Raw genomic sequence first — 15,851 nt, forward strand, 5'->3', positions numbered from 1 at the left:
AAACCATATCATTGTCTTTCTCTGATTGACTTATTTCGCTTAGCATAATACCCTCCAGTTCCATCCATGTCATTGCAAATGGCAAGATTTCATTTTTTTCACGGCTCCAAGAGTTGCTGTCTTATCTAATGCACAGAATCAACATGGAGAGTAAAGAAAATGAAAAAAAACAAAACAGAGGAATATGTTCCAAACGAAAAGAATTAGCTAAAAGTTCAGAAAAACACCTTAACAAAAGAGAGGTAAGTGATTTACCTAACAAAGGAGTTCAACATAATGGTCATACATCCAAACAGCCAACAGACACATGAAAAAGTGCTCAACATCACTCAGCATCAGGGAAATACAAATCAAAACCACAATGAGATACCACCTCACACCAGTCAAAATGGCTAAAATTAACAAGTCAGCAAACAACAGATGCTAGCAAGGATGCAGAGAAAGGGGAACCCTCCTACACTGTTGGTGGGAATCCAAGCTGGTACAGCCACTCTGGAAAACAGTATGGAGATTCCTCAAAAAAGTTGAAAATAGAGCTCCCTATGACCCAGCAATTGCACTACTGGGTATTTACCCCAAAGATACAAATGTAGTGATCTGAAGGGGCACCTGCACCCCAATGTTTACAGCAGCAATGTCCACAATAGTCAAACTATGGAAAGAGCCCAGATGCCCATCGACAGATGAATGAATAAAGAAGATGTGGTGTATATATATACAATGGGATATTACACAGCCATCAAAAACTGAAATCTTGCCATTTGCAATGACATGGATGGAACTAGAGGGTATTATGCTAGGCGAAATAAGTCAGAGAAAGACAATATCATATGATCTCACTGATATGTGGAATTTAAGAAACAAGACAGAGAATCACAGGGGAAGAGAGGGAAAAAATGAAACAAGACAAAACCAGAGAGGGAGACAAACCACAAGAGACTTAATTTCAGGAAACAAACTGAGGGTTGCTGGAGAGGAGGGGCATGGGGGGATGGGGTGGCTGGCTGATGGACTTTGGGGAGGGTATGTGTTGTGGTGAGCACTGTGTATTGTGTAAGACTGATGAATCACAGATCTGTACCCCTGAAACAAATAATACACTATATGTTAATAAAAACGAAAAAAAACCTCTAAACAAAACACACACACACAAGAAATAAATATTTGGTATGCACTCCTAAAAAAAACAAATAAATAATGGTCATAAAATTGCTCCCTGAGTTCAGAAGAATGGATAAACAAAGTAAGAATTTTAATTAAAAAATAAAAAATATAAAAAAGTATCAATAGAAGTTTTACTGAAAATGTACTGAAGAATACAATAACTGAACTGAAAAATACAATGGAGGACTTCAACATCAGATTAGATGAAGAAGAAAGGATCACTGCACTTGAAGACAGATTAGTGGAACTCAATTAGAGCAGCAAAAGAAAAAAGATGAAAAATGAGTGAATACATTAAAGAACTTATAGGACAATATCAAGCAGACCAACATTCTTATTACAGAAACAAAAAGGGCAGGAAAATTACTGAAGAAATAATGGATAAAAACTTCCCTAACCGGGGGAAAGAAACAGACATCCAGATCCAGGAAGCCCAGAGAGTTCTAAAAAAGATAAACCCAAAGGAATCCACACCAAGACACATTATAATTAAAGTGTCAAAGTTACAGACAAGGAAAAAACCTTTAAAGTAGGAAAGAAAACGAACATGTTACTGTGACTACAATAATTTGTTAAGGGACACACAAGATAAAAATATGTAAATTGTGGGGGTGCCTGGGTGGCTCAGTCATTGGGCATCTGCCTTCAGCTCAGGTCATGATCCCAGGATCATGGGATCAAGCCCTACATCGGGCTCCCTGCTCAGCGGGAAGCCTGCTTCTCCCTCTCCCACTCCCCCTGCTTGTGTTCCCTCTCTCACTGTGTCTCACTCTGTCAAATAAATACATAAAATCTTAAAAAAAAAAAAAAAAGATGTAAACTGTGACATCAAAAACATGTTGGGGGCTCCTGAGTGGCTCAGTCAATTGAGCATCCAACTCTTGGTTCAGCTCAGGTCATGATCTCGGGGCAGTGGGATCAAGCCCTGCATCCAGCTCCACACTCAGCAGGAGTCTGTTTGAGATTCTCTCTCCCTCTCCCTCTGCCCCTCCCCACTAAAATAAATAAATAAATCTTTTTCTTAAAAAACGACGTTGTAGGGAGAGTAAAAATGTAGAGCTTTAGAATAAGCTGAAACTTAAGTTGCCTAGCAGCTTAAAATAGACTGTTGTACACTGTTTTAGGTAAGCCTCATGACAATCACAAAGCAAAAATCTATAGTAGATATATAAAAGATAAAGGAATCTAAATATACCACAAGAGAAAATCATCAAATCACAAAGACAGCAAGAAAAGAAGGAACAGAGGAATTACAAAGCAGCCAGAAAACAACTAACACAATGGCACACACACAAAAAAAGGCAGTAAGTACACAGCTACCAATAATTACTTTAAATGTAAATGGGCTAAATTCTCTAATCGAAAGACTCAGAGTGGCTGAATGGATTAAAAAAACATATCAAAACACATGAAACATTTCAAACGCAACATTCTCTCCAGATGTCCTTATCTGCTTTACATAGTAAATCTAAGGAAATTAAGGCCTAAACTTTTGGCTGAAATTACAACATTCTAGAATAAGAAAAATATGAAGTCAATTTATCACAAACATATAAAGCCTATTTTTGTAGGTATATCTGCTTTGTTTATCATAGTATCATCTAAAACAAAAGTACATATTTATTTTTCAAAACTGTTATTCTGTTCTTCCTTCACTTACCCATTTATTTCTTTTCTCCTCCTAAATGAAAATTAGGATCATTTACAAAGACTGCAACTTTATTTTTTCTTAAAGATTTATTTATTTGCGAGGTGCCTAGGTGGCTCAGTCGGTTAAGCGTCTGCCTTCGGCTTAGGTCATGATCCCAGGATCCTGGGATCAAGCCCTGCATCTGGCTCCCTGCACAGTGGGGAGTCTGCTTCTCCCTCTGCCTCTCCTCCTGCTTGTGCTCTTTCTCTGTCAAATAAATAAATAAAATCTTAAAAAAAAAGACTTATTTGAGAGAGAGAGTGCACACGCACCTTGTGCTTGTGCAAACAGGGAGAGGGACAGAGGGAAAGAGAGAGAATCTCAAGCAGGTTCCCCACTGAGCACAAAGCCCGACTTGGGGTCCAATTCCACAAGCCCAAAATCATGACCTGAGCTGAAATCAAAAGTCGGACGCTTAACCAACTAAGCCACCCAGGCGTCCCTTGCAACTTTAGAATTAGTATGGAAACTAAGCTTTTGTTCAACAGGAACATGACACTGTGTTGTACAAAGGCAATACAAATGAAATCTAATGAAAAGACTGATTTTTGGCTGCCTAAATGAATTGGCTATTTAAATAAAATATAACACATTAAACCGCTAAGAAAGAATGGAAAGCAAAAAGATGTAAGACTATTTTCATCATAGTTTACGTATTCAATTCCATTGCTGTGAAGAAGATATCTGTCATTATATAACACAAACAATATATGCCATAGTAATCCACAAAAAGATGGGGCCTGGGTCAGCTAGGTTGGGTAAATTGGGAAAGGCCTTGTTGGAGGTGGACTTTGAGCAGGATGCTGAAGAATTATATTGTGTTTTAATGATGGTTACTATCTTATTTCCTTAGGAAAGTCTAAAGTTACAGAGGTAGAAACTGTTTCTTATTCACATCTGAATCCCAGTATTTAGCTCAGAGCTTAGCTTTCAATAAATGTTACTGAATAAATGATTAAATACTTTAATGACCAAATGAGTGTATGAATAAACAAACTGGATTTGGAAAGGCATAGAAGATGGGAAAAAGACAAATACAGTGTGCCTGTTATTCAGGAATCTGAAATATATTCAGATAGAAGCTAAATGTCCCTGTCAAAATTAAAAAGAAGTAGAAACACAAACAGGCTTAGGGGCAACTCTGGTAGAGTGGTAAAGTTACAATTAACCTCTACAGAGTTTCTTAAATTTTTCATCTCAATGGACTCTGTATTTTTTTTTTTTTTTAAGATTTTATTTATTTATTTGACAGAGAGATAGAGAGAGAGCACAAGTAGGCAGAGAGGCAGGCAGAGGGAGAGAGAGAAGCAGGCTCCCCGCTGAGCAGGGAGCCCGATGCGGGGCTCGATCCCAGGACCCTGGAATCATGACCTGAGCCAAAGGCAGACGCTTAACAACTGAGCCACCCAGGCGCCCCTGGACTCTGTATTTTTAATTTGGAAAAGATTTCTAATATAAATTACTGAAAAAGCTTTTTTATTGAGGTGTCAAAATATTTTCTGAATCCAATAAAAAAATAAAGTGAGGGGTGCCTGGGTGGCTCAGTCAGTTAAGCATCTGCCTTTGGCTCAGGTCATGATCCCAGGGTTCTGGGATTGAGCCCCGTATTGGGATCCCTGCTCAGCAGGGAGTCTGCTTGTCCTTTTCCCTCTGCCCCTCCCCACCCCAGCTCATGTTCTCTTTCTCTCTCTCAAATAAACAAAATCTTTAAAAATAATAATAATAATAACAGAGTGAAAGGTGAATTCCATCATCTTCATGATTAAAATTATAAACACAAACCATTTTTTTATTTTGTCTCTATGACAATAAAAGCTTGATAACACCAGAGCTCTGTTTACTGAATAGCATAGCTGCAATCAAGAAAAATCTAACTATAACTACATAACTCCAAAATTCTAAGTCTATCCCTTTTAATTCTATTTCAAACACATTTGCTCCTGCTGCTGCCCTTACCATGTAGCCATCTTTCTCATCTCTAATTCTTTACTACATATGAAGAGAGTTACTAATTCTCCAGCATTAGCAGTAAATATAGTTGAGAACAATGACTTAATCTCATGAACCCAAGGAGATTAAATTTCCAAAGGAAAAAAACTGGCATTGAATTTTGCAATGATTTCTTAGTATGACACTAAAAGAACAGACAACAACAAAAATAAACAACTGACTATGTCAAAATTTTCAATTGTGAGAAAGCAACCCACAAAATGGGGGGAAAATCTGCAAACTGTTTATCTGGTAAGTGGTTAATATCAAAACTATATAAAGAACTCCTACAACTGAATAAAAACAACCCAATTAAAAAATGGGCAAAGGATGTGAATAGACATTTCTTCAAAGAAGATACTCAAATGGCCAATAAGCACGTGAAAAGATGCTCAACATCACCAATCACTAGAGAACTGGAAATCAAAACCATAAGACACAGGGCGCCTGGGTGGCTCAGTCATTAAGCGGCTGCCTTCGGCTCAGGTCATGATCCCAGAGTCCTGGGATCGAGCCCCGCATCGGGCTCCCTGCTCAGCGGGAAGCCTGCTTCTCCCTCTCACACTCCCCCTGCTTGTGTTCCAGCTCTCTCTGTCTCTGTCTCTGTCAAATAAATAAATTAAAAAAAAAACAAACCATAAGATACCACCTCACACTCCTTAGGATGGCTACTATCCAGAAAACAGAAAATAGCAAGTGTTGGAGAGCATGTGGAGAAACTGGAACCCTTGTGCGCTGCTAAGAAGAATGGAAATGGTGCAGCTGTTATGGGAAATAGTATGGCAGTTCCTCAAAATATTAAAAATAGAATTTTCATATGATCCAGCAATTCCCCTTCTAGATATATACACAAAAGAAGCGAAAGCAGGGATTCAAACATATTTGTACACCCACATTCACAGCAGCATTATTCACAATAGCCAAGGAGTGGAAGCAACTTAAATGTCCACTGACAGACACAAAATATAATATACACATACAGTGAAATATTATTCAGCCTTAAAAAAAGAAGGCAACTCTGACATATGCTTCAACATGGATCAACTTTGGGGCGCCTGGGTGGCTCAGTAGGTTAAGCGTCTGCCTTCAGTTCAGATCATGATCCCAGGATGCTGGGATCAAGCCCCACATTGGGCTCCCTGCCCAAAGGGGAGCCTGCTTCTCCCTCTCCCTCTGCCTGCCACTCCCCCTGCTTGTGCATGCACACACTCTCTGTCAAATAAATAAAATCTTTTAAAAAATGGATTAGCTCTGAAGACATTATGCTAAGTGAAATAAGTCAGACACAAATGGACAAAGTAGTCAGATGCATAGAACAGAAAGCAGAATGGTGGTTGCTACAGGCTGGGGGAAAGGAAGGATGTGTAGTTATTGTTTAATGGGTAGAGTTTCGGTTTAGGAAGATGAAAAAAGTTCTGGAAATGGATGGTGCTGATGGTTGAATGACAACGTGAATGTACTTAATACCAACAAACAGTACACTTAAAATGGCTAAAATGATAAGTTTTGAGTATATTTTGGTAAAATTTTATATATTCGGTAAATTATGTACACTTTGCTACAATTAAAAAAAAGAAAAACAGCAAAGGCATATGCAGTTGACCTTTGAACAACGTGGGTTTGAACTGTGCAGGTCCACTTATATGTGGGTTTTTTTACAGTACAGTACCATAAATGTATTTTTTTTAAGATTTATTTATTTGAGAGAGAGAGCATGTGTGCGCACAAGTGGAGGGGCAGAGGGAGGGGTAGACAAGCAGACTCCTCCTCACTGAGCAGGGAGCCCAACACAGGGTTCGATCCCAAGACCCTCAGATCATGACCTGAACCAAAGTCGAGAGTAGGACGCTTAACTGACTGAGCCACCCAGGAACCCCATAAACGTATTTTTTATTATTCTCTTAATGCCTTTTCTTATCGCCAGCTTATCTTATTGTGGGAATACAGTAATATAATACATATAACATACAAAACATGTATTAATTGATTGTTTATGTTATCAGTGAGGCTTCCAGTCAACATCAGGTTATTAGTAGTTAAGTTTTTGAGGAGGCAAGAGTTGTACACAGATTTTCAACTGCACAGGGTGTCACACACCTAACTTCTGTATTGTTCAAGGGTCAACTGTACATAATCTCATGGAAAAATTTCCAAGACGTGCACTAATCCGTGCAAAATAAAAGAAAAATAGTAAATAATAGCATGATACCTTTTGTGCAGATTAAAAAAAATCAGCAATGATAAATTTTTCTCAAACCATCAAAAACAGAAATCAATCAATTTACAACCTTCAGCTCTCATCTCTAGTTCAAAAATAATTTTTAGGAAAAACTTTTTGTTAACTAAAAAACACTTTTAAGCCTTTCATATGTTGTTAATTCAAGTAATTTAAGAAAGTTAAATAATTTTTTTTTTTTAAAGATTTTATTTACTCATTTGAGAGAGCGAGAATGAGAGAGAGAGAGAGCACATGAGAGGGGGGAGGGTCAGAGGGAGAAGCAGACTCCCCGCCGAGCAGGGAGCCCAATGCAGGACTCGATCCCGGGACTCCAGGATCATGACCTGAGCCGAAGGCAGTCGCCCAACCAACTGAGCCACCCGTTTTATCTACTTTAAAATGTAAAAAAGAGGGGCGCCTGGGTGGCTTAGTTGGTTAAGTGACTGCCTTCAGCTCAGGTCATGATCCCGGAGTACTGGGATCGAGTCCCACATCGGGGTCCCGGCTCAGTGGGGAGCCTGTTTCTCCCTCTGACCCTCTCCCCTCTCATGCTGTTTCTCTCTCTCTCTCTCTCTCTCTCTCAAATAAATAGAATCTTTAAAAAAAATAAAATGTAAAAAAGATGTGGCGTTTAAATTAAGGAAATCAATTATTAGTCAGAATTGTACTCAACACTAGAAAAAGAAATCATTATTTGCGGGGCGCCTGGGTGGCTTCGACGGTTGAGCGTCTGCCTTTGGCTCGGGTCATGAATCCCAGGGTCCTGGGATCGAGCCCCACATCAGGCTCTCTGCTGAGCAGGGAGCCTGCTTCTCCCTCTCCCTCTGCCTGCCGCTACCCCTGCTTATACTCTCTCTCGTCAAATAGAGAAAAATCTTTAATTTGCCTCTCATAACTTGCTCCCTACCCTGGGTCCCACAGTCAGCCATTTCAATGGGACCTCTAAAGCCCCTAACCCTGGAAAATACTACTTGTGTACTTCTTGCCCCAGCTACAAAGATAAGATTCCTGGAAAGATTCACAAAATCAAGCCAACTGATTTCACTGATCCTTTCTAAGGGACCTCTGTCTTCAAGTCTTTCACAGTAAGCTCCTCCTAACCCTTTGTATATATATTTAAGTTCCTTCTAGATCCACTCTATTCCCTTGCTACAAACATTATCAAGACTTCCTAAGCCTAAAAATAAGTTCCCTCAACCCTATCACCAATAAAATTATCTCTCCTTTGCTTCTCCCTCTCCCACTCCCCCGGCTTTTGTTCCGTCTCTCACTTTGTCTCTCTCTGTCAAATAAATAAATAAAATCTTTTTTAAAAAATAAATTAAATAAATAAATAAATAAAATCTTTAAGACAAAAGAAAAATAAAACAAGAAACCAGTACCTGTTATATAGATGCAAAAATCATCAACAAAATACTAACAAACCAAACCCAATATTATATAAGAAGAATTATATACCATGACTAAGATGTATCAAGAGAAGGGAAGGGGCGCCTGGGTGGCTCAGTTGGTTAAGCGACTGCCTTCGGCTCGGGTCATGATCCTGGAGTCCTGGGATCGAGTCCCGCATCGGGCTCCCTGCTCAGCAGGGAGTCTGCTTCTCCCTCTGACCCTCCCCCCTCTCATGTGCTCTCTCTCTTTCTCTCTCTCAAATAAATAAATGAAGTCTTTAAAAAAAAAAAAAAAGAGAGAGAAGGGAAGGTTGGTTTAAGATCTGAAACTCAATGTATTATACCATATCAATAGAATAAAGGAGGGGCACCTGGGTGGCTCAGTCATCGAGCGTCTGCCTTCGGCTCGGGTCATGATCCCAGGGTCCTGGGATCGAGCCCTGCATTGGGCCCCCTGCTCTGCGGGAAGCCTGCTTCTCCCTCTCCCACTCCCCCTGCTTGTGTTCCCTCTCTCACTGTCTCTCTGTGTCAAATAAATACATAAAATCTTAAAAAAAAAAAAAAATAGAACAAAGGACAAAAACCACGATTATCTTAATATACACAGAAAGAACATTTGACGAAATTCAACACCCCTTCATGATAAAAACACTAAACTAGGAATAGAACTTCCTCAACCTGATAAAAAGTATCTATCAAAAACCCGTGGTTAACATTATACTTAATGGTGAAATACTGAAAGCTTTCCCTTTAGATCAGGTCCAAAACAAGCATGTCCACTCTCAGCACTTCTATTCAACATTATAGCGGAGGTTCTAGCCAGAGCAATTAGCCAAAAAGCGAGAGAGAGAAAGAAATAAAAAGCATCCAGATTGGAAAGGAAGAAGTAAAACTATATTTAGTTTTATCATCATTTAGATGCAATAATCTTGTATATAGAAAATTCTAAGAAATCCACTAAAAAAAAACAATCAGAACACACAAGTTCAACAAGGCTGCAGGATACAAAATCAAAACAAAACTACCTGTATTTCTATACATTTGCATTGAGCAATCTGAAAATGAAATTAAGAAAACAAATCCGTTTACAATAGCATCCTAAGGACTAAAATACTTAGTCATAGCTTTAACAGAAGACATGCCAAATTTAGGGCGCCTGGGTGGCTCAGTTGGTTAAGTGACTGCCTTCGGCTCAGGTCATGATCCTGGAGTCCCGGGATCGAGTCCCACGTCAGGCTCCCGGCTCAGTGGGGAGTCTGCTTCTCCCTCTGACCCTCCCCCCCCCATGCTCTCTCTCTCTCTCATTCTCTCTCTCAAATAAATAAATAAATAAAATCTTTAAAAAAAAAAAAAGACATGCCAAATTTATACCCTGAAAACTACAAAACATTTTTTAAAGAAATAAGAGAAAATCTAAATAAATGAAAAACATCCCATGTTCAAGGTTCAAAAGACTTAAGATGGTACTCTACTCCTCAAATTGACATATGGATTCAATGCAATACCTGATAAAATCCTAGTTTGTGTGTGTGTGTGTGTGTGTGTGTAAATTAACAAGCTGATCCTAAAATTCACATGGCAATTCAAGCGTCCCAAGTATTTTTAATTAATTAATCTTCACAAAAACCTAAGAAGTATATATAATTATTACTAGGAAGCATAAGTTCAGAAAAGTAACTTGTCAGAGGTCACAAAGGAGGCACTTGCAATTCTGTCTGACTCCAATACTTAATGACTTAATCTTTATACCTCTTCTAACTAAAACTGCTGCCTGGTGTATGGTATGCACACATAAATATGTGCTGAATGGAGGCACCTGGGTGGCTCAGTCAGTTAAGCATCTGCCTTCTGCTCAGGTCATGATCTCAGGGACCTTGGACTGAGCCCCCCGCGTTGGGCTCCCTGCTCAGTGGGGAGTCTGTTTCTCCCCACCTCCCCTCCAGCTCATGCTTTCAAATAAATAAATAAAATCTTAAAAAAAAAAAAAAAATACGTGAACAGTATAATGTATATATTTAAATTATTAAATATAACATAAAGGCACAAAAGGATAAAATTATTATAGGTTGAATAGCACAGGTAAGACTTGGAAGTCGGAATTAGTTTGGGAGGATTCTGAAGGAATCACAGTGCCACAGGAAAACATCTTGTATGGAATAGTTTTCATCTTATTAAATGTTTTCTTTACCCTAGAGTTATTTAAACCAAAATGCTCAAATCTGATAGCAAGAGTAGCTATACCATCAAATATATGTAATTTCTTAAAGATACATAAATAAAAACTCTGCCCTTCTCTGTAGCACAGAACCAGCAGCAGTCTCAAAGTGGGTTTTCAAAGAATTAAGTAGATAAGGGATTGATAAGCATTAAGTAGAGGCCCCCACAGATTACAGACTCTAAAATTCAGTGCTTCATGAGATTTAACCACACAGTAATTCTAAGTAAAAACAAGGCACTGCTTGGCCAATTTAAACAAGCAGACCAGCATATAGTGCAGCTACTATTTATTTAAGTTGCTACCCTTAAAAATGAAGAACTCACTAAAATAATGGCTTACCTTCAAGTACTTGAACTGAGGCTAAAGAATGAATTACCACTAACTGTGAAGAAAGAATAGAGTTTAGAGGCCAACAGCCTCATCTTAATCATGACAGGAACAAAATGTCTCTAAAAGAATGCACAAACAGGAAAGGTGACACAATAATGAGACTTGTTATTTATTTCACAGGTAGCATTTTTAGTAATGCCCTTGAAAATCCCTAATTTGGGTTATTATTTGTCATTTTCTTTCAGCATATCTATCATCTTGATCTATCTGAAGAACAATCACTGAAAAAATAACTTAAAATCTTGATATTCTACCTACCAAACATGTCAAAATCACTTCAAAAGCTTGGGGATATAGGGACCTTAACAAGTCTTTATGAATGATTGACCATAAGTTATTGAATAAGTCACTACCCAAGAAATTTGGTACCAAGCATTATCACCTGATTTCAAGGGCTTGTTTCCTTGGTTTTTATTTTTTTAAACATTTTACTTATTTATTTGTGAGAGCGAGCACAAGCAGGGAGGAGGGTCAGAGGGAGAGGGAGAAGCAGACTCCCCGTTGAGTAGGGAACCTGATGCAGGACTCAATCCTAGGACCCTAAGATCATGACCTGAGCAAAAGGCAGAGGCTTAACCAACTGAGCCACCGAGGCGCCCCATTGTTTCCTTGATTTAAAAAAAGGTAAATGTGGCAGTTCTTTCTACTCATGGATCCTGTCCTAGTGCTTTAATAAAACCACCTTTTTGCGCCGAAAATACGTTAAGTACGTAAAATAAAAAAGGTAAATGCATTTACCAGCACACGCACAATTCTTTATTTCCCAGTTTATACTCAGCCTCAGGACAAATGTGTAACAAAATCCAAACACATTTTGAGTAATAATTAAATTATAGTCATTTATTGAGTCCTGGGATACTATTCTAGGTACCTCACACGCATTATAAAGGTTATCCTCCGAATAACTCTGTGGGGTAGGTATCACTATTTTATACTATTTTTATCACTAATCATTACTTTAACGATTTGTATCACTATTTTACACGTTCGTAAACTTACTCAAACAATTGGTAAGTTCTTCCTAGGTTGGTAAATGTCTATGTTGTGAATTGCAGCTCGAGATGCCTGACTCCAAAAATACATTCTTTGATTCATCTACAATCCACTGCCCCCCAACAGGAAAAAATAAAGACAGAAGCATAAAACTTTCACTTTTTCCTAGATAATACTTATATCTTAATATGATATAGTGACTAAATACAAGAACATTACAGTCAGGCTGCCTGGATTCAAAACAGCTCTACCACTTACGAGATAGGTCGTCCATCCTGTTACCTCATCTGTAAACTGAGGATAATAGTACCTATCTCGTAAAAGTGTTAAGATTAAATAAATCCGTGCGTGTAATAGGCTTGAAACACAGTCATCGTACAGAAGAAAACATCAGTTCTGCTGGAAGGGAAAGTGGTAAATAATAAGGACTTCCAAACAAAATATTTTTTTCTGGGCAAATAACAGAAGGATCACTCCGCAACAAAACAGTAGCCTGGCGGGGGAGGGGGAGGGGGCGTAAGGCGTATGAGGCGGAGGGCACGGAGGCCGGTCCTCGTGTAGAGGTCCCGGCTGTGGGGCCCCGTAGGGGGGAGACAGCGAGAATGGAGCCTCCTCCCGGGGTGTTCAGGGTGAGGAAGACGCTTTCGAGGGACCGGGGGGGACCAGAGCCCATCGGCTGACGAAAAATAACGAAGGAGCACCCGAGAGCATAAAGGCCTCACCCCCGGTGCGAAGTGGGCCGGCCTGGGACTGGGGGCGGAAGCCCACCACGGCGTCAGGAGGCGTCCAGCGAAGTCCCAAAGGGCCCCACTCCCGCGTCGGGAGGCGCCCCGCCTGCCAGCTTCCTGGGGCGTCCCGAAAGGCCCACCCCGGTGTCCGGAGACGCCCACCCACCATCCTCAGAGGCCACCCCGACGTCCCGTAGGGCCCACCCCGGCGTCCGGAGAGGTCCGCCTCCGCGCCGAGAGGGCTCTACCCCCCCGTCAGAGGCGCCCCTCCAGGTGAGAAGCGGGCCGCGGCCCCCGGGGGAGAAAAAAGGAGGCGGGAAGAGGGCGGGCTGGAGGTGAGCGGAGGCGGCAGGTACTCACCGACCGGCCGGGGCCCCTCTGCCGAGCCCCTCCTCCGGGGCGCTGCGGGTCGCGAGCGTTCGCAGCACGTCAGGAGCGCGGGGGGGGGGGGGGGGGGGGGGGGGAGGGGGCGGCTCGCGCGCGAAGCTGAGGCACCGCGGGGAGGAGCCGCGCTCTCCGGGCGGGTGTGGGCGCGTGCGCCGGCGTCCGGGGACGCAACCAACCCGCACCGCGGGGGGAAGCCGCGGCCAGGTCGTACCACTGCGCTCGGGCTGGAGCGCGCCATCACTGGAGTAGGATTTGATCTTCCAGCGCAGTGTGGGGCCTTCCCCGCGCGCTCGGAGTGGGCTTGTTCGCTGTATCATTTGTTAGCACGTTGAGGGAAACCAAAGAGTAACAATAGGGCGCTCAAAACACTACAGTGAACCCCTTCACTACAGTGAACCTCTGCCACATCAACCCTCCTCCGGCCCTTTGTTTGCATATAGAGTTATACTGAAATTGTCTCTTCATATGACTACTTGAAAACTATGTCCTGATCGTAAATGTTAAGAATCTGACCATTTCCAGGAAGGGAAGGAATCTGAGAAACGTGAACTCTTAGAGGTGTCAGTTGGCAGTGTAAGATTAGAACAGCCACTTTTGGTGAAATTTTAAATGTGCGTTTTATGATCCAGCAACTTCATGTCTAGAAGAATACAGAAAGAAACTCCTACAGGTGTGCACAAGAAGACAAATTCATGTTCGAGCCTGCTTCCTTGTGAAAAATGTAAACAACGGAAATGTGCAATAAAATATAGACGAATAGGGTGCCTAGGTGGCTCAGTTGGTTGGGCGACTGCCTTCTGCTGGGGTCATGATCCCAGAGTCCCGGGATCGAGTCCCGCATCGGGCTCCGTGCTCAGTGGGGAGTCTGCTTCTCCCTCTGACCCTACCCCCTCTTGTGCTCTCTCTCTCTCAAATAAATAAAATATAATCTTAAAAAAAAATGAATAAAACGTGATATGTTCCCATGATAAAATGTTACAACAAATAAAACTAATAAATGAGTCCTATACGTATCAACATTTGATAGCTCATAAGAGTTATAAATAGCAACATGCCAATTATGTGCACTGTGAAATGACTTATGTAAATTTAACAGAATCACAGTATATACAAATAATGGAAAAAATGTATGTGTTAAGTATAGAAAATGAACTAGATGGATATGGGGATATGCACTATGATAATAAAAGGGCAGGAGGGGGGTAGGAGTAGGATTGGGAGGGGGGATAAACAGATACATCTGTCATGATTTCTTTTTTTTAACAAAGAAGGAACCTGGGGCTCCTGGGTGGCTCAGTTGGTTAAGAGTCTGCCTTCCGCTCAGGTAATAGACCTGGCATCCTGGATTGATCCCCACATCTGGCTTTTTGCTTAGCGCAGAGTCTGCTTCTCCCTCTGCCCCTCTCCCCCACTCGTTCTCTCTCACTTGCACTCTCTCTCAAGGAAATAAAATCTTTAAAAAATAAAATATAAAAGAAGAAACCTAAATATAAACATAACAAAATATGTTAATTAGGTAGTGGAACTATTTACATTATTCTTAGTATATGTGCTGCAGTAGCAAGCACTAGTTATATTATTCTTAACATTTTCTATAACATTTTTTAAAAGATTTTATTTATTTATTTGAGAGACAGCAACAGAAACAGCGAGAGAGAGCATGAGCCAGGAGGAGAGGGAGAAGCAGGCTCCCGGAAGAGCAGCGGGGCTCGATCCCAAGACCCTGGGATCATGACCTGAACCGAAGGCAGATGCTTAACCAACTGAGCCACCCAGGTGCCCCTTCTGTAACATTTAATTCTGGAATGACCTTTTCTTATCCTCCCAGGTCACCTACCTCCAACTGATCCTCCAAAATCCAACTCAACCATTTATTCCTTTGTGTCCTCTAACCCTGATGCTGAAAAGGGCCCTTGAGTTGGCTAAACAATACAAATGGACAAGAAGTCAAACAGGAGTTCCAAGCAAGGCTTTATTGGGGCTTATGCTACAGCACAAGGAAGATAGCACAGAGGAAAGAGTCTTCAGGCTAGCCCCCTGAAGAGAGGTCAGGGAGGGCTTTAAAGCCCCTGACCTCTCTTCAGGGGGCTAGCTTTAAAGAGGTTAACCTGGGTCACCTGGGTGGCTCAGTTGTTGAGCGTCTGCCTTCGGCTCAGGTCATGATCCCAGGCAGGGTCCTGGGATCGAGCCCCGCATCGGGCTCCCTGCTCGGCAGGAAGCCTGCTTCTCCCTCTCCCACTCCCCCTACTTGTGTTCCCTCTCTCTCGGTCAAATAAATAAAATCTTTTAAAAAAAATTTTTTTTTAATTAAAAAAAAAAAAGAGGCTTAACTGAGCCATCCAGGCGCCCCTGGAATATATATTTAAGGTCTTCTACAGTCTCACAGGAGTAGGATGACTTCAGGTCTTCTAGATGGTCCTGTGGATATTCGGGAGAGAGGAATTTTAATCTGGAAAGATGTGCCCAGTTAGGGACTCCTTGTAAGTTGACTGCATTTGGAGTGGCCAGAGGGTCTCTTCGTAGGGATCCTTCCATTTAGGCAACAGTTGGTTCTCTGGGGAGTTTTCTTTACAAGTTCTAAGAAGGACCTGATCTCCTGGGTTAACCTGTGGAGGGGTCCTCTTTTCTGCCTCATCCTTGGTGGGGGCTGGTAGTATTTTGTTTGCAAGGTCTGATATTGCTT

The 15,851-nt window shown here is 41.3% G+C and overlaps 1 protein-coding gene across 3 annotated transcripts in view; it reads right to left on the reverse strand.

Moving 5' to 3' along the window:
- UIMC1 (ubiquitin interaction motif containing 1) overlaps positions 1 to 13,216 on the reverse strand; it is a 138,679-nt gene extending 125,463 nt beyond the window's left edge. Inside the window, exon 1 of one of the 3 annotated variants that reach the window (XM_032403789.1) lies at positions 13,142 to 13,216. Coding sequence is in view for 2 of the 3 variants with exons in the window: in XM_032403788.1 (XP_032259679.1) it covers positions 12,776 to 12,950 (175 nt within the window). In the remaining variant the exon portion in view is untranslated. The other 2 variants (XM_032403788.1, XM_032403791.1) reach the window with 2 other exon arrangements.
- Positions 13,217 to 15,851: the final 2,635 nt, after the last annotated feature.

This window comes from Phoca vitulina, unplaced genomic scaffold, assembly GCF_004348235.1.
Source record: "Phoca vitulina isolate PV1807 unplaced genomic scaffold, GSC_HSeal_1.0 scaffold6, whole genome shotgun sequence".
Lineage (NCBI taxonomy): Eukaryota > Metazoa > Chordata > Mammalia > Carnivora > Phocidae > Phoca > Phoca vitulina.